Source organism: Solenopsis invicta, chromosome 12 (genome assembly GCF_016802725.1).
Source record: "Solenopsis invicta isolate M01_SB chromosome 12, UNIL_Sinv_3.0, whole genome shotgun sequence".
Taxonomy (NCBI): domain Eukaryota; kingdom Metazoa; phylum Arthropoda; class Insecta; order Hymenoptera; family Formicidae; genus Solenopsis; species Solenopsis invicta.
The window spans coordinates 9,994,188-10,013,886 of record NC_052675.1 but is presented as its reverse complement, the minus strand read 5'-3'; the positions used below and the strand labels follow the sequence as shown (position 1 = coordinate 10,013,886).

Here is a 19,699-nt window from a genome sequence, read left to right as displayed (position 1 = left end):
CTCAATGCGTTCGCGACGTGCCGCCGCTGCTTCTCGACATTTCGTATCTCGGCGATTGCGACGCTGATTTAAGTCGGCGAATTATCTTGTCGAAAGGTAAGCCTCTCCCTCCCTTTCCCTCTTTCTCGCTACCGGTCTTAAATTCCCCGTGTAATTACGATCGCATTAAACGCCACTCCACTCCGCCGCTTTGCTCTCGCATCTATACTAATCGCGCTCGGCTACGTAAACGACGCCGTTTGACTGCGTAATACGAGCTAATATCGCGGCGGCAGACGCCGTTAAGACGAGGTAACCGCGAGTTCCATCATTCGCGAGTAACGTGTATATTTATCGATATTATAAACTGATGATCGGATAATCCGCATCAAGCATTCTGCCACGAAGATTACATGTGATTATCTGCTGTTAAAAAAATTACTAGCGAATGTGCACGTGTGATTATTTAATTATTGGGATACTGAATTACGAGCGTTTGATTTGCGCTCCAACAGATGGAAAAGGAGCCCGGTAAACTTCCGGTTATACCGTGACAGATGATAGTTCAAGAGTCTCTCAGAATCGCGCCGTCGAGGTATTGCTTGTCCAAGTTAAGAAAGTCGCGACGCGCATCTCTGGCGAATCGCGCAAGATGTTGACAAATTATGAATATGAATAGGGGACGTGGCGCGTTAAAGCCGTCGAGGGAACCGTCCGTGGGGAAAATGTCCGAGAACGTCTCGGCAGGGAGGAAGGAACGAAGCAATAGCGAAGTATGTCGTGTCTCGACCCCACCATCATCGTGGTAATCGTCGATCTACGGAGGAGGCGGCCGCCAGGATCCAGCTGACACTCGACAGGAAGTTGCCACTCGAAAATACCGTGGCATACATCGATGGGCCTACAAACGTTTGCACTGGCGTCGGTAGATGAATAGACAGATAGCTCGTTGCTCGCCACTGTCATTTCACTCGCTCGCGTATACGCGTTTGCACACGGTTGGTCGGAACGGACGAGCGAATCGTAGGACCGTGGGATCCGTTCGTCGCACTTGTGCCTTCGAAATTCCTAATTCCCCCTTTCGGACTCGGGTGAGGCGAGTAATGGCGCTTTTAAGATCCTTATAATGTTAATTAATGTCAGGTGCACGTACGTACAGTGTACACACAGTTTCCCCCGCGTGTCTTTGCCATCAAGCTCGTGACTTTAATAAGAGGCGAAACGGGTGAAATTTACAAAACTAAAGTAACAATGCGAATATTTGAAGAACTCGAAAGATAAGGATAATAATAAGAAATGAAATAATAAAATATACACAACTCGAGGATTAATTTCTGAGAAGTGTACGAGAGGGTATTATTATACGAGGGTGCGATATCCGGAGAGGGATATCGTTAATCCGTTGCCCTTGACTCGCAATATTCGTCAGGTATCGATATACTGATTATACGTTTAGGCAACACAGCGTGTTCGCGTACAAATCTCTCGCCTCTAATCAAATGGTGAAAAGAATTTTTTCCTGACACGAGAGAGGTAATCATACGCCGAAGCTTATTCCGATCGGGCGAATAGCAAAATCGTGACAGGGGAGGCGTGAGAGGCTGACCGACCTTACGATTACAGAGACGTGTTTAGAGCGCGCCGTGGCCTTAAGGTATCGACATCGTGTTCTCTCGGTTCGCATTTAGCGCTAAATGCGACTGTCGGATCCTCTCAACTTCGCCCGGCACACGGAGATTCGATTAAAGCGAATATACTGAGATGCAAGCGCGCCGTCGTCATTGTTTGCCGAATAGCTGAGTGAAAGATTGGCGTCGGTGCTCGGTTGCGAGCCGAGATCGAGACGGACGATTCGGGAGGGGAAAAAAATCAAATCGAAAGTAATCGATAAGCGCCGGTCATGGAAATGTCAACCGGGGTAGGCCAAGGTGGGAGGGCCAAGCTGGAATATCCTGCTGTCAGGACTGTAATGAGACACCTTGCGTCCTTTAACACGTTCCAATCGCGATTGGAACGAACAAAGTATTTTCTTTATGTAGGGATACACGTTGAACGAAACAAGCTAAATATCACAGCTATGGATGAGTGATACATCTCATAAGTGAATAAATTACTTGAGTGATCATTGAATTAGATATTTTTTGATTTTATTCTGTCTGGTGCAGAGCTGAGCGTGCACTCAATGCATATTTCTTTATATGTACATGTCATTTTTATAGCAAAAAAATTACATTGCGATTCCAGAGTCGATTTTAGATATATCTACATACAATCACAAAACTGATTATTCACACAGAATATGAAAGTTTGCAAATCAATTGTAATTTTTTTAAGGAAGTGAAACTCCTTGTCAGCATTTATCACATCAAATATTTTTGATTTGTATGCATAACATAAACTACAATATCTTTTATGTTTCGTGGCATAAGATTATTTTGTTCATTTAATGTTATTTCGTAACAATTTTACCATCTCTCACACATATTTTCACGCTCAAGTAAAAATAGAAAAAAAATAAGAAATGACGCTTTGTGTTGCAATTTTATTTAAGTACATCTTTCAATCTAATTTTATTTAATAACAGATCGGTGAATTTTTTCAGTTTGAACACAAATTTGGTTCTATTGGAGATGTATCACTGACAGAAGTTGTCACTTGTGATCGATTTAATAAAATTTAACAAAAAATTATAATATTTGCCGAATTTGTACAGTGAGAAAAAAAAATTATTAATTCGACTAAATTCAACTCAGTTATATATTTTTTCAGTTCAAGCATTTATGTATTTGGCTTAAATACACAAAATACTTGAAATGAAGAAATTCAATCAAATTGAAAAATTGAGTCAATTTAATAACTTTTCTCAGGGTAGCACAAAGTAAATTTCCAATATCCTCGGCTGCATCCGAACAATTAAACAGTTTCACGAGGGTACAAGATGATGTCTCATACTTTCTAAAATCAGTTTCACATGATCTTCCGATAATTGAGACTTAAAAGTAACAAATGGATCGTTCGAAGCGACATTTCTCGCTGGATATCGCGCAGGCAGCACACGACACAATCGCGATTTCCGACGTAGTGGTCGGTAAAGCGCAACAACGCTTCGGATTGCCATTCGCTCGTCGTCGTCGTAAAACGCAGATGTAATATCCTCCAGTCTGAGCCGCGCCAACTCGGACGGAGTTTCGCGCGTCTTAACAACGTCCGCGCAGCCAGTCGATATGTGTACGTATAATGAATGAAGCACGGCGTTTAGTCTCGCACGAACAAAAACGCCGAGTCGCAATCGCCACGATCGGTTCGGACACGTAACGTACGAGTATACGTATATGTACGGGCGCGCGTTCCGCGTTGCCGTCTATTTATAGTATAGACACAAAGTATAGAAATAACTGGATGTCGATACGGCGCTATTAATTTCCCGGCACACCGTACGCGTTCCGGCACGTTCCGGAGGATCCTCGTCGCTATGCGAGTCCAAGCCCCTTATCTCGCTGATACATTGACTTGGCCCGCATTAGCATTCGTGGCTTGCATTTTAAACCAACTATGCGCAATAAACGTCTGAAACAGGTATAACGTGTACACGTACGTCCGTCGGTTTTACCGCTGTTGGATCTCGCGTCTCTCTCCCCCCCCTCCCTCGTCGCAAATCGCCGCGGATCTCATTTACTCGACAGGAATATCTCCCGATTGAAATGCGTGATAACGAGAATATTAATTGCACCTAATGTGTCCGGTACAATCGGGTATATCCAATTAATAATAAATGGTTGCTCAATCAGTTATCGCTCGTCGTTGGCAAACAACGTGGTCGGTGCGCGCGCGCGTACCAGCCTGGCGATTACGCCGAGATAAATCGCGAAATGGGAATTATGCGTGGAAAACGCGTCGCTTATCGGGCCACACGTCTCCAATGGAGGGCGAGGGGGTACCACGACTTAATCGATCGCCCTGGAATGCCGCTACTGTCGCACACCGAAGGAGGCCCGATTTATTACCCCGCGGGAGCGCGCCGCCGCCGTCGCCGTCGCCGTCGCACCGTATGGATTTCAGTTAGGGCGTGGAGGAGACGAGAGGAAGGTCTGGCATTCCAGACGCGCGCGCACACACACACGTCCCTTTCGCTGCGCCCATCGACGTCGACGAGGATGCAGGACTCGCGGCGTGCGACTCGCGTACCAAGCGGGTCATTTCTATGTGGAGCGCGTTGTGCCATTTTATTTTATTTTATTTTTTCGATCAGGCATCTCGAACCCTCTTGCTTCTTGGGTCAAGCTGCGGGGGGAGAGCGAATCTCGCGATTCGAAACGGTTGTGCAATTTTAAGTCACGTTTCTCCTTGACCATTCATTTAAAAACATAAATACACGATATTGCAAATTGAATGAATTGATTTGCATTCGCGTGCTTCTTTTAGTTTTATGGATCGGCACGTTCTTGCAAAGTACAGATTTCAAAAAAAAAAAAAGAACCGGCAGGACAAGCGCGGTCTCTTTGCTAATGAACCGCGGTACACGAGACGCGTCTCGCGTGCATTCAACGTCAGCACGTTTCGTAAGAAAGTCGGCGGCACGTTAACTGGAAAATTATGCAAAAGCCGCGTCGTAATATTTACGGAATCACTCGAGTCGTCGTCGCGCCTCGCCAGAGGAAGACGGAAACGTGCGAAAATAAAGAGGTCGAGCATAGGATCCAGGCGCACGGTTCGGCCATCCGCCCGACGTAGATGGACGACAGACCAATTATATGCCGGCGCGAAATCCGCATTATTCCACGCGCATATAAGACGCGCGTATTATGCGCGATGGTGTACCCGACTCCCCTTCCCCCGATCCGCAAATAGCGGAATATTAGTCAGGCTCGTTTGCCACACGGAGATATCCGCGCGCGAACCGGAAAGCTCGTCGGCGCGGCACACGCAAGTGGCCGTTTAATGCAAAAACAATTTATAATCTTTGCGAACTGTAATTTAGCATAATTAACCACATTCGGCACGGTTAATCTGCCGTTAACCCCAATTACAAAATTCCGCAAATTAATATCGCGACGGTCAATCTATCGTACGCGCCGATTCGTCTCGATTTAATGTTCGACATTGGTGCACGCGAAAGTATTATCTATATTTATGTAATATAACGTAAAATTCTACATTATAAACGTGCAATAAAATTTATTAATTATGTTTGTATGTTGGTGCATGGAGAAAGAATGGTTTCGCTAAAGAATCTAAAGATTTAGCCGAATCTAAAAATAATTATGTTAATCAAGTTAAAAAAAAAAAATTATATTGGATGTTTAAGCTGGTTGCCAGAATGCAACATTTTTTACAGCATCGCCCTTCGTGCTTGAACTTCCCTTATAATTGTTTTTATGATGTAACAGAATTATTTTCAGATTTACGCGGAAAGAATGATTTTGCCGAAGTATCTAAAAATTTAGCTGGATACAGATCGGAAAATAATTTTATTAAACTGTCAAAATAATTATGACAGATGTTCAAACATGATGAATAATGCTGCGAAAAATTTTTACATTCTAGCAGTCACAGTTTGAGAGTCTAACATGATTATTTTAATGGCCTCTAACAAAATTATTTTCAGATCTATCTGCAGGTAAATTTTCAGTTAGGCGAAACGATGTTCCTTCCAACGTGTTACTACTTTGTTCTCTCTTCGCAGCTGTGTATTAGACCAGATACGAAGCGGGTAGAGAGGAAAAATCTCGAAATGGCCGTTCTTCGATCTGTGACACAATTTTTCGATGCCGTTTACGCAGGCAGCTTTCCCACGCGGATAAAGTCACGTAACGCGTTCTTTATCGCGCGAATAAATTTCTTTCGTTTTCGCGAGAGAGTTTTCGCGCCGATCGGCACGCTGCGCATCGCGTCGCATCGCAGTAACGAGCCCGGGTTCCTACGCCGTTGCGCAGATACGCGCGTGCATTAGCATAAGCCCGGTATGCGAGATAGTCGAGCGTAGGCGTATATAGATACGAGCGCGCGGGGCATAAAAGGGAGCAATAAGATCGGAAAGAAACGGCGGAGGTGGAAAAAGACCGCACCGGGGACACCGACCGAAAAGGTGTAAAGGATGGGAACGAAGGGATAGAGAAAGAGAAAGAGAGAGAGAAACGTAAGGAAGCGGGAATGCATACGGGTGCGCATGAGTTACCCGATAAGATACGCGCGAAACTATTTCTGTAGAACGTACGTTGACGACAGGCACGGATTACGGAAGATAAGCGGATAAGGAGAGTATAACGCGTAAAGGTCGAGCACCTTCCGTGCAATTCGATCGCTTTATTTACAAGGAGTCGGTTTGTACGTTGTTCAACACCCTATACACCTTTGCGCCGCGCCGAGACGTCGCGTCGCTATCTGAAGCTCAATTATAACGATAATTTATAATGCAAATATAGGCTGATATTTATTTACTTAGGCATTAAAGCTAATTAGATTATCTCTGGCGCATTAAGGAAATAATTAAAATAATGATATGCTACGCGGACACACGTGTTATTGATGCGTTGCAAACCTACTGCAATAATTCTCGGTACTAGGGCTTATCTCAACCAAAATAGGATATTTCGATGTCCGGTCTGACGGCAATTAACTGTTGGAAAAGACACCACGGTGAAAAGCAGAAAAGGCAAAAAGGGATCGACGAGCTCGAGATTAAGTATCGATCGTACATCATTTTCGCACGTTGCATTGGCATTGGAATTCAAATGCGCCAGGTACCAGGGTCACGCAGAATTATCTCGTAAGAACTCGTTCTTGTAAAATATCGGCGCTTTCACTTTCACTTTCACAGATTGCTTTATCTTTAATTGAACTCTCCACGATTATCTCAGTTTGAATAAAGCGGATTTTAAATCCGTTCGCGGACGCCGCCGCGGCCCGTCGGATTAAATCGACCTTCCGGCGGCGATGCGGGAGTTAATTCGACGGTACGTACCGAGGCAGGTGATCGAGTGGTCCGCGGGTGGTCGTAGAACGTTTCGCGCCCATGCCGCCCTCAAAACCTCGAGGGCGCAGGGCGGTCCGCTAACCATCAGCACACCCGGCGACACGTGGCCTTTGTACCTTAGCTGCCGGGTCGCATCCACCAGGGCCGCGTTCCACCAGCATTTGGAATTCGCTTCCAAGAAACTCTGCAACATACGCCAAAATATTTGCAAATTTTATTTATATGAAATATTTTTTTATACATGTATAGGAATGTATTTTCTTATAATTTTTTCTTTTACATTGCATAAGTTTTTGGGTAAAAAAGTTAATAAATTGGGGTAAAATAAATTTGGGTAAAAAAGTTAATAAATTGAAATTTGTGTTTCAAAAAATAATCAAGATTAAACATTAAATCGTTCAAAATTAACAAAGTGTTCAATTAAAAGCTACTAACTTTAAGCTACCCAACTCTGTTTCTCTTGTTGTTTGCCGTTAAATATTTCTTACAAACCCGACGTGAACGATAAGATTTACGACAGAAAGATATTCTCCATAAACTTATACAAGTGTATAATAACTATCGTCGCACGTTCGTCGTATTTTGCGTTACCAATAAAAAGAAAGGTCGTAAAGCGCGTGGAGCGATGGAAGCCGGTGAGTTACCCCCTAAAATATAGCTTGGCCGCTAAGTGTTTATCTCTCCGTGGAGCCGTATGGCGTTTCACCCTCGTCGTAACTCGGGAGCGTAACACGGTTCTACCCCTATGGACATTTTCCTAGAACCCCCGCGTAGTTCCGCGTCGTAGAATGAGCCGTGATAGGGTCGAGAGCCCCGGACAATGCTCATAAACGAACGGAGCCCCGCAGGATTTTTCCCTCTGTCTCCTCTCCTTCCCTCCTCGTCCGGCTAAACCGTGAAATTAGTGCGGAGTGCTGGAATCGATCGACGCGAACTCGGGGTGATTTATAACAGTTCTCGTTCGAGCGATCAGGGCGATCAGCTCTCCACAATTGCGAAAAGTATACAGCTTCGTGTACGAGGAACAGTTATAAACGTGAAAGGAGAACTAATACGCCGTATCGCGAAGATTTATTTACGATCGACTTGGATCAATAAAATTATTTTCAACTTTATAGAGTTTACATATTATTATTATGTATACTAAGTCTGAGGCTGAATCGTATAATTTGCCGGATTGGCGATGTAAGTGGAACGATATGTAAGATGGACGCTGGGATATACGCGGATCGCGTATCGTTAAAATGTCCCAGTGGCGTGTCGATTCGAGCCACTTTGCGACTCGCTCGAACGGAAAGAGACAGCGGACGCTGGACACCGCAAGCGAGGCGCAGGCAGCACCAGTCCAATTTAATCCCATGTAAAGAATACAATGCGCGCCGCGTGCACAAGACGATTTTGCATCTAACGGCAACAACGTAAGAGCGTAGGATCCCCGGAGACTTTCACCATCTGGAAGTCGCCGCATAGCGGGAGCGTATACCCACTACCGAATGACGGAACCTCCGTGTAGCCGCTGCAAATTACACATCCGTGATCGATCTGATTCGCCGCCGCGAGAACGGCGACCAGCCTCGTTTTGTGTCTGTGCAACGGAGCACGGCGCAAACATCCACCCTTGCCAAGGCTGCGCAACGCGTACCGTATTCCGTCGCAGATGCGTGCGTACAGTGCGGGAGAACGTTTCTTTCGGCGAAATTTTTACGGTCGCGATACGTGACATTTTTTTTCTTTTTTTTTCAACTCGGTATTTCGTAACGGGCTCCCCGTGATTTTCACATTTTAATCGCAAGCGTTTCCGTCTCGAGGCGACACGCCTCCGAATCACTCGGTCGCGTAATGACGTTACTTAACGTCACGAAACGAAGCGCGCCGCGCCGCGCGCTTTCGATCGCAATCAGATTCTTTTATCCCGAGGTATATTATTATTATTATTATTACAATCCCGGGGCGCGCGGGGGAGCTCGGGCAGCATCAGCTCTCGTAATCCCGCAGCGGCGGCGGCGCCGGCGCGCGATTACGACATCGACGCGAATTTTCGAGGATGATATCGTAATAAAGGTGCAAGGCGCTGCCTCGCGTGCACGGAGCCGGTTTATTAAATAGCCTGCGAGGCGCGGACGGCGATTTTCAGCAGGTGAAACTTTTTCGGTTACGTCAAAGCCGTGGCTTCCTCGGCGGCACACGGCAACTCGCGAGCCAGCCCCACGTGGGATCAACCGAGCGGACACGATCGATTTCACGAGATCGTGCCTTCCACCGATCTCTTTCTCCCGAGACGCGATCGGGACACCTTCCTTCTACAATCGAATTACTCTTAACGCTTTGTTTTTTCCGCCCGGTTGAACACGATAAACGGAGAAAAGCGCCACTTTCGCAATTTTAAGGAAATTTCGTCCGTCCCTTTCGTAATCCTTGTCTAGGTTTTGCGAAAACATCCTGGAACGCTTAATCACGCGCCCATACAATCCAATCCATCCGTTTTACTCCTAGCTATATATCTACGATGTATGCAAATTTTCATGGCCGCTCGTATATCGCGCGCGCATAAATGTAAATCTATTTATATAATAATTTGTTAGACGTATATCGTTTAAGACGCGTAACGGTACAGAGTGTACGAGAAATTGCCACCGGCACGAAAGTTGCATAGGTATGTAAAAATATCGCGTTGCATCGCGAAACGTGTTGAGGTGGGCAACAGGATATGCTGATAAAGTAGACGCTCTTATTGTCCATGGGAGGATCTAACCGTGAGAGTGCGACAGTTCTGAGTTAACCATAATTAGCGCTGAACCAGCTACCATGTCTCCTGTATCCAGCCCAGCGGCACGCCAACTAACTGTGCGAAAAAAGGAGGCTTTGATACGGGGGATCGCTATACGCAAATTGGCCTTGCCATGTTGCGACGTACGTTACGCGAGCCCGCCGCGAGGTAACACAATCCCCGACTCCGGGAAAAACGGTTTACGTATTCTCACTCAATATCTGCAGAAAATAACGAGCGTCGCGAACCAACACCCGCCCGGGTTGGGTCGCTCGGTCGGTCGGAGTCACATCAAATAGCCGGGCAAACGTATTCCGTGTTGAATGAATCGAATGCCACCCCTCGGAGGAGTCCCTGCGATTATCTTGTATTTACTCTCGAGATCTCGTACACATTCTTCCCCTTAACTGCCCAAAAGATTATAAGCGGCAGATATCGAAGGGGAACAGAGCGAAATGGAGAACGACATGGGATTTCGTCGGGGGGATTTCCAAGCATTTGGGAAACACGGGGTAACGATGACGAAGAGATAACGTGGAATAGGAAATTAGGTTTGGAGATCGAGGCTTCTTTGATCATATATTTTTCTTTTTACGATGTTCAAGAAAGTGGAAAAAGGCGCCATGGCAACACTTTTTTTTTTTGTTTTTTTAGCAAGATTAAAATGAAATAACCGTTTCACTAGCGGTTCGCGATGGAAGAAATGGAGAAAAATAAATCGCGGGAAAATGCAAAAGTATAAGAACGAGCCCATTGTTAGTCGGCGCTCGTAACGTGCATACGCGATTTCCGTGCCGGCAATGAACTTGCGGCAATACGGTCTATAGGGTGTTGTACGGTCGTTGGCTGCCCGTTAATTATTATGCAATATACTCGCCGCGCGCTCTCTCGCCGGCGCGTATATGGTTATCCTTTTAAAGCTCTAACTCGAGACGCCGCGCACGAACGTGACCGGTTAACGGAGTCGAACGAAATATACCAGAAACTTATTGGCAGCGCCATTCGCACCGCGGCATCATCGCCCGACCGCGTTCGGCTTATCGACCTATCAAAATCGTACTAGTGTGTCGCGAGTATATTAATCCATTAATATTTATTCGACGATCAAAGCCGCTGCATATATAGTATCTCATCTTATTGTGAAGCAATTGATGCGTGTATGGCAGAGCGGATGATCGAGATAGGTGCAGTTTCTCTCTTTTTTTTCTCTGTTTTTTTTTTTCTTCTTTTAAGACGTCACGTATAGTTGCCGAAGAAAAATCATTCGAGACACTTAGCTTCCGAAGGTCGTTTTACCATTGCGAAATTGATCTATTTATCAGCCATTACTGGATGACAGGCGTCAAGGCGTTCGCCCGCGCCCGTCGTCTCGAATTTTAATCAGCAACCCCCTATAGTCCCGCGTGGGTACGCGGGCTGCAAGCATAAATCACGATAACATAATTTATATGCTAATATCGCGAGTGCAGCATGCGCTCGAATAGTACGTTGGACGAGAGACGCGGAGATCTCCGTCTACCTCTCTCTCTCTCTTTAACTGGGTATAGTTATATCCAGATATTGACACATAGGCGTCGACCGTCACGTAATCCTATTTATCGTCAAATGGAGAATCAGTAGACATTCTTCGCGAAAAACCGATCGTGCAAAATCGATTACATTCCTCATTATGTTATAAAAGGGAAAATTATAAAAATTATAAAAAGCCTTAAATTGACCATACGTTGCGATAATAAAAATTGCAATTGCCCTATAAATGGCTTAATATTATAATGCGATTAATCGCGTTATATTTTATTATATCTCGGCTCATGCAGAAAATGTTCATCGGCCGAGCAAAACTGAAACTTGCGCAAGAATAAATTAACCGAGATCAATAAACGTTCGCGACAGTTCGACGTATATCGTAAGGCAGAAAATAAGCTCCGACATTCCACGTCATCGTTAATCTAGGACTCGCGAATGGAAGGGCGACAAGAAGAAGGGTAGGCACCGCCGGCATCCCCTCCCTCGCTGCGCGCCTTTTTTTTACAATTAAATCGGCAAACAAATAAACGATCGCGCGTGAATTGCTTCGAGGCGAATGGGCATCCCGCGGATAAACGAGTTCTCGAGGCGCGGGAGATAAAACTCGAGAAGCTGGCTCGCGATATACGCTGCGTGGCGCTGATTTACGAAGCCCGGCAACGGACGAGAGGACGACAACGGCGACGGCCGATTCCGCTTTCAACGGCGGCGCGCCGCGACGGCCAGGAAAAACGTCGATGAACGGGAGAAGCCGAGAGGTGGCTGAACCTTGGCCGAACCCTCGGACCAACGCCGACTCCGACCCGTTCGAACGATACGCGCTTGACTTTATTGTTCTGTTCGTAAGTGCCGCGCACTAGTTACGTTCTGTGTGCCGTTGCTCGGTTCCAAGTCGAGTGACTATTACGCTCCGACGATATTCGCGATAGACCGAGTACAGCCTCGTCCAGATTTTCTTTCTAAATTTTAACCTGAGAAGAGGCGATGATTTTAATAACATTTTTTTTTTTTTTTAAGGGTAACTCTCTCAATAAAATGAGTTCTGCAATTGTATTCAAATCGAAAGTTAGGTGCCCTGGCGCACAATGGAGGAATATTACACTGTAAATCTGAATCGGTGGATAATCACTGATTTACCAGCGTGCCACTGATAATCAACGATTATCTGAACTGAGAATCAATGAATTTATTGTGTATTTGTTAATGACTATTGTGTATTTATTAATACAATGATCGATAAGAACTTTTCAGTGATTATCAGTAACTTTTCATTGATTTTTATGTTGAGATAATTACTGATTTATCAGTAGCAAGTATGCCACTGGTAATCCAGTGATTATCCACTGATTCAGATTTAGAGAGTAGATATTAGATATTGGGAAATAAGAATTAAAATCTTTCAATCAGTTTCATCAATGAATTAAACGCACAATGGATATTAACAAGATATAAGATCTAAACGAAACATAACTTAACTTATTATTTACTTACAGTGTTTATCGAAGAAACTAATTCTTATTTCCAACATCCAATATTTCTCCATTGTGCAGGGCATTACATCGCGGTCGAAAGATACATATAAATGTTTGTCACGCACGAGAGCTCTTGCATCCTGACAGTGATTGATCGTGCGGATATTTTTGCGATCAAACGTCGATCTATACAAACAAGATATGATGTAAACAAACGAACGTATGTAACAAACTGCGGTTATAGTCGGCTAGCACGACGTAAAGTATCGTGCTTTTTGTCGTCTCGGCGTGGCGACGCGCTCGCGCGGCGGAAATCGCCACGCGGAGTGGAAAGTGTCCGCCGGATCGTCGGCTGCGTCGACCATCCCCGAGGCAATGCGCGATCGGTGCATCGTAATAACAGTGATTTAAAAACGTCACAACGAGCGGCGACGGTCGGCGGCGCGCTCGCGAGAGCCGTCGAGGAAGCGTAAAGTACCTTTTCTCGAATGCAGACTGTGCACCTGAAAGGCCTCGATAAATCTTGTAAACAGCTTTGCGGATCAAAAGCCGTATCGAACAATGCTCTGTTATTTAGTAACCTAAGATTACTGTGGTAATAGATCCGTATTGCCGTTCGTTCGTCATTGTCGCTTTTCTACCGTAAAAGAAAGGGCAAATTAAAACTCTAGTCACCGAATAAAATAATCCGATCACACTGCGTGATCACATAATTTACATAATTTATTATTTACAATAATTACATCAATTATTATATTAATAACAAGTTTTTGATTAACATGATAATTGGTACAATTAAAATTACCAATTACATCAATTAAAATTGTATCAATTATATATATATAAATCATTTTACTTTTGTGTATCTTGTTTCGGTAATTGCTATCGTTAATATTAACTATTTAATAGGAAGTCGATACAGAATTTTATTTAATGTTTCTCTTTGGGTAACATTAATCGATGGAACACAATGTTCCGAGCAACGACTGTATCGGCGATATCGATGCGAGCCGCACAGCGATGCTTTTGACGATCGTTGAAAAGCGATCCTATCTTCGTCGATCGATTATTATCCGCAGACATCGATGAAACGATCAGTATATAGCGCGAAGCCACGCGGAACCGCAATATCGATAGAACATACATAGAACGGTTTCTGCAGTAACGTCTAATTGCCTTAACAATTATAGAACGTCGATCTAATTCACTCGGCGACCTCGAGATTATATCTTCTCTCGTACGAACAACGCTCGATGCGAGATTTCCTGCTTTTATATACGTGGCATTCCAACTTCCACGCGCGTTATTTCACGTTCGATTTATTCCACGGTAAAAGTAGATTTATTCTCAAAGATATCGGGGCTCTGTTTAAAAAAATTTTTTTTTTCTTCGATCGACTTAAAAAGAATTTTTTTCATACTTTTAAACTTGTTGCGAAATGTTGAAAATTGTCGCTTACGGATATTTCGGGAATAGGTCGTTCCGAAGAGTCTGAAACGACGCTGCATTATTCAACGCTTTAGCACCCTCGCTTTGTCACCGACGTTCTTTATTATTAACTTTGGAAGCGAGAGCTTCGCTCGTTGACTTTTCCGCAAGGGTGCCTCTTCGATGAGTACGCACTTGAAAAATGAGAGCACTTCGTTATTGCGGCCAGTCACGTTTCAGCTTTATTTCATTATCAATTTTTGCCTATCAATCTTGGTGACGAAACTAAAAAAAAAAACACGTGAAAAAGATGTATTGACTTTTCGACCAAATTTTACGTTCTTCCGAATAATTTCCAACAATTATTATCTATCGTTTTAACTCACTATTTTGCCTAATTATTTATTAATTACTAATTTTCTATTTTTATTTCACACGATGGATAATTCATAATCCCCGCTTATTATACGATGCCACTTCCGGACTTGCCTCTCGTGATTGGTCATATCGGCACGAGCGTTAATACGATTTTCCTGACCAGGCGGTAGACTGCTGTTGAATATTCAGTGGTTACGCGTTACGCATTGGTGGCGATAAATTCGAGACTAGCTGCATTACGACGCGCACGGCGCGGCGTCGTCGCCACCGCCGCCGCCGCCGCCGTCGTCGTCGTCGTCCGGCGGCGCGTCTCTCGTTTCGCCGCAGTTTATTCCGTGGAAGGAATTCTGGACGTAAAACGCGAAATTTATTGTCGAAGGGCCGGATGACGTCGGCGCAACGCCGGCCGCGAGAACGAGCTTCCGCCGTTTAACCTGCCGCTCCTCGATTATGCTGACTTTTGCGAAATTGCTCGTAATTCACATTGTCTCATTGTGGCGTAACGGTGCGGGCAATCAACGTTCGCTTTACCGTAAAGGACCCGTGCGCCGCGGCGAGAAGAAGGAACAAAGCAGAGACATGAAGAATCGGCGGTGGTGCCCCGCCGTCCTCCAACCAACGTTCTCCGCTTCCGTTGAACTTTTCCGGCGCCAACGAGCAAAAAACCAGTGAGCAAGAAAGTAGACGCACACGATGCTGTTTGCCGAGAGACCAAGAGCGCGCGTATCGTCAACGAAAATTCGCGACGAGAGATATCAAAATGACGCGACTCACCTGAAACAGATTGTAGCCCTTGTCGTACATCCACATCTCGTCGGCTGGATGTTCCTTTGGACTTTGGCCGGCATTTGTGACGTGTGGAGGTGCACCCCGGATCAACTGAATCGCCAGGGACCTCTGCAGGAGCAAGAGGCATCGGGAAGGCCCGGGGCCACCGGGGCCCGTTCCTTCTCCCAAGATCGAGGCCATTGCGAGGGCCCACCGCTCAACGATGCCGATGATAGGGCGGTGGCATCATGAAATCTGTAACGAGAGAAAAAAAAAGTATATATTATTCAGTAATTTAACTTGGGGTACACTGTTAATCGATGCATCAAGTCGACAATGTGAATCTGCGCAAATAATATAGTTCTAATTAGTTCTGTCTCGGAACGAAACTGATCTATCATTTTTTTGTTTTTTTGTTCACACAAATATAATTAATTGGGAATAGTAAGAAATGAATTAATCGATCATTAAATTAATCGAAAACTATAAGAAACTGAGCGAGAGGCGCCAGCAGTGCGATTCGTTCCGCGAGGTTGCATAAAAAGGCGCCCGGGACGATTTTCTTACGTTACGTAACCGAAAACTGTAGACACGCTTGATAGCGGAGGACTGCGAATGACCTGCAATTTTACGCAACGGGGACCTCCGTCTCTCATCTCAGCCGAGCTGTCTTACGTCCAATTATTCTTATCGTCGTACCATGGAGAGAGAGATAAAGCGACGGCGAGTTCATCGCACTATTATACGAGTTCACGAAAGTTACAGACGACGTGAGAGACTCTCGGCGCGAAACCTCCTCTGCACGCGTGTGTTCATGACGCATTCAGCTGCTTTATTGAGCATGCGTTGCAGGCGAACCCCGCTCGCAGGATACACACGAGAAGAGTCTAGGATCAGTGGTTCTCGACCCATCGCAAATTTACGATCAAAATTTGTCAAATGCGAATTATCTATTTTATCAAAAGCTTATTATATTAATCGTCGGCTGTATTCGATGCAGAAAAATAATTTTTTCAATTTACAATAACTGCAACTTGCGTCGTCAACGTGTTGCATTGTATTTATTGATCTCCACGTTATTTTAGGAAAAGCAAAAATACACACGAACAATTTTGCTGAAATACAGATCTGAAGATAATTATGTTGAACCATGTCAAAAATTATATCAGATGTTTAGGTTGATTGTTAGTGACGTTATCATGCTTGGGCGTCCAACACAAAATTATTTTCTGTATGTATCTAGCTAAATGTTTAAGATGCTGCAGCAAAATTGTTTTTTCCGTGTAAAAATTGAGGGATCGTAGAGCGTCGTCGTTTCTCATCTTTCAAAGGCCAGAAGACAACGTCACGTATTCCTATATTGTATCAACATTTCCCACCTCGGGCGAAGTAATTGATTTAGCCTAGCCGTCTAGGCTGAAGGGTGGAACGCCCTTGCTCACGAAAATCCACTCTCTAGCTCCGCCATAGCGCCGTAACTCGTGAAAGACGGAACGTCGGGTAATGAGAAAAAGGGATGGTCGTCATCGCCCTGCACATTGTCGCAGGCTCTTGCTTTGGAGCCGAGCCAGAGGCGTTAGAGAAGATAACTTCATCGATTCGACGGTCCGTGTACGTGAATTCGATCTGACCTTAATTGCCAGACGGCCCCGAGCGGCCAAATGTACCGCGGTCCATTCGGATCAGGAAGAGATTGTGGTAGATGAGCCTTGCTTCACGAGTCGAGTTATTTCGGATGTCGAAAACAACACTCGAATTTCTGACTATACGTACAGTCGGAATTAATCTCTTTTCTTTCTTTTAAGAGAAAACGATAAATATGTGTATAAAATTAAATAGAATCGGATTGAAAAATGAAATTTGATCAAACATAAAAAAAATACAATAGACATCTTGAAGTTTAGTTAACAGACTGATACTGTCTCACGCGCTGCATTCGTCGCGATTTCCAATAGCGATGAACGTCGAATTATTTTACTGGAAAGTCCCGCATAATTAATGGTAACTAAAGCTTACTTCCTGACATCGATAGATGTTTGATAACGCAGATAAGATACTTTGCGATGCGTGACGAGCGTACGGGACACGCCGCGCCGCGCCGCGCGCCGCCACCGCTGGTATACCGCAACTATCGCATTATTTTTTAATCGGAAGATAATTGGATAGTTAGTGGTACACGGTCTTCTGTACGCGGGTAATAGACGACATTGAATAATTCCTTGTGAAATGGCGACCTCTCTCACGCGATCGCGACGCGCTGATGATATCCCGCGGGGATATATATCGAGGAAAGGAAAAAAATGAAGATTCGCGAAGATATAGAGGAGAATAAGATTTAATAGCGTCTAATCTTTCTCGCGTTGTTGTTCGTTCCGTGTCGCGTTGTCTGTCGTGCCATCCGCTCTTGGAGCGCGCGGCTGTCTGGCGCACTTTTATCCGACCTTATCTCGGAGTATCTCATTCTCACCGATACAATAGGGCAATTTTCGCAACGTGCTTGGCAAATAGTTTATCCTATCTGCTTATCTGGAGAGGGAGTAGACGATCGGTCCGGATGAAAAAGAAATTATTCCAAAATGAAGCGGAACTGGAGAGCAAGGGAGATTAGGGAAGAAAGGATCTCCTCCGCGTCTCTCGCGAGTCATCGCATCAGGCCTTCTCGAAGCTCGATTTCACCTTGTACCAGTTCGTTGGGCGGAAGGTGTTCGACCGTGCCGCATCGCGGAAAAAGGACTTCCTGCCGCATGACTCACTCGCCGCGCGCGTCGTCGGATCGCGACGGGCTCTCATTAATGTCTCGCCGATCGTGCGGCTGCACCGCGACGCACCCGCGCCGCGCCGATGCACGCCGTTGCATCCCTGAACCTGAACCCTTCCTCTCCCCCTCCCCCCCCGACAGCCGCCAATCGGATCGCGTGGGACCGACGCGGCACTGACGACATTAATTAGCGCTCGCTCGTTTAATTTTCCTGTCCGCGCTTTTCCCGGAGCTTCTCTGTGTACCGCTGGAAAGCGGAATGTCTCTCTCTCTCTCTCTCTCTCTCTCTCTCTTTCTCTCTGAATCCTCATAGCGCGCGAGTCACGAGCGACCTGGATTCCCCGATCTCGTCTATTATAATCGTAATTATAGTAATCACGGCCGTCGATCGGTCCGCCCGCCGACCGGCAAGAACGGGGAGGCGGCGACTCGTCGTCGTCGTCGTTGTCGTCGTCGTCGCCGTCGGAAATAGGAAGAACGCGATCCGCGTTAATGCGGCTATTCTCGCGGTCGATCCACGACTCCGACGATTCCCCCCTCATCCGATCGCTCGTAGAGACAAGGTAATTTCCCGAGAGAGATTAACACGTTTACAGAAACATACAAATCGCTATGCGGCGCAAACGACGGATACCGTAACTTAATTACGCGCCACGTAGCTTCATAAGTTACAAGTAGGATTATACGTTCGATTAAGCCGAACGATAACTGCGCAGATACGTTGAAACGCTAAAGATAATGCGCATTCCGATCTCGACCCATTTTATCGTCACCTTTCCTAGCCTGAAATGGCTATCGCGGTTATATTCAGCCCTCTCTAAATAAATAACGCTTTGAATTTTTTTTTCGTTTTTTTTTCAAGTGCTTTACATATTCATCGAAATGAATTCCGCGCTGCTTTATTATCTTGCGTCTACTGAAATAGCAGCGTCATTAATTTCCTGCTAGACAACTTGTCCGACAATTTGTCGAAGCGCAAAATCTCATCGATAAATCTCTTTCTCCGAAATTTTTTTACACGCCTTTTTTCTTCTTCGTACGACGCGCGCCGCTCGTCCCGAAGAATACCCGCCAGGCCGTAGGGGGTTGTTAAGAAAACAAACTTTCATATCCGCGACGAGCAAATTCATTCTTCGCGTGACAATGTATGCGCGCTCGTTCTGCGATTCTTTGATGTATCGTCGACCTTCTCGATGGCGAAGCCACTAGCCGCCGCGCCGCGCCTTACCCCGAAGTCGAGTGTCTAGAAAGTACTTCTCGCGCGCGGACCATTCTCGTAAAACGTGTAACGGGAACGATCAAACAACGTCTCGGCCTAATGGAAGTCCAAATAAAGACAAATCTACGTCCACGCTGTCGTTGATCTCGCTGGAGATGGCCGCATTGAGATCTTAAACGAGAAAACGAGCGGGTTATCAATGACTACATCGACTACCTCGCTGCAAGACCCAAAGTATGATCAATTCTTACGTCAGTCTGTCGATGAGAACATAAATAGAAAGTTCCGACCGGCTGTCATCTCCGCTTGACGCTCGTGGAAACTACGTATGAGCGTACGTAAACGATTAATGCCCAGGAGTTTCTTTTTAATTGCGATAACTGACAAAGAGTATTATCAATATTAATATTTTCCGAGTACGGGAGCAATT

General features: G+C 45.3%; 2 protein-coding genes across 3 annotated transcripts in view; one reads left to right on the top strand and one right to left on the bottom strand.

The window, feature by feature from the left end:
• Positions 1–19,699, top strand: part of LOC105200202 (dystrotelin) — a 110,485-nt gene that overhangs the window by 27,077 nt on the left and 63,709 nt on the right. The window lies entirely within an intron of this gene.
• The window catches only part of LOC105200197 (storkhead-box protein 2), an 84,835-nt gene that overhangs the window by 23,975 nt on the left and 41,161 nt on the right, over positions 1–19,699 (bottom strand). For both annotated transcript variants that reach the window (XM_011167629.3, XM_011167630.3), the window contains exons 2-3: positions 15,299–15,547; positions 6,941–7,136 (exon numbers count right to left, since the gene is read on the bottom strand). In XM_011167629.3, coding sequence (XP_011165931.2) covers positions 6,941–7,136; positions 15,299–15,493 — 391 coding nt within the window. In that variant the 5' untranslated portion in view covers positions 15,494–15,547. The remainder of the gene's footprint in view (positions 1–6,940; positions 7,137–15,298; positions 15,548–19,699) is intronic.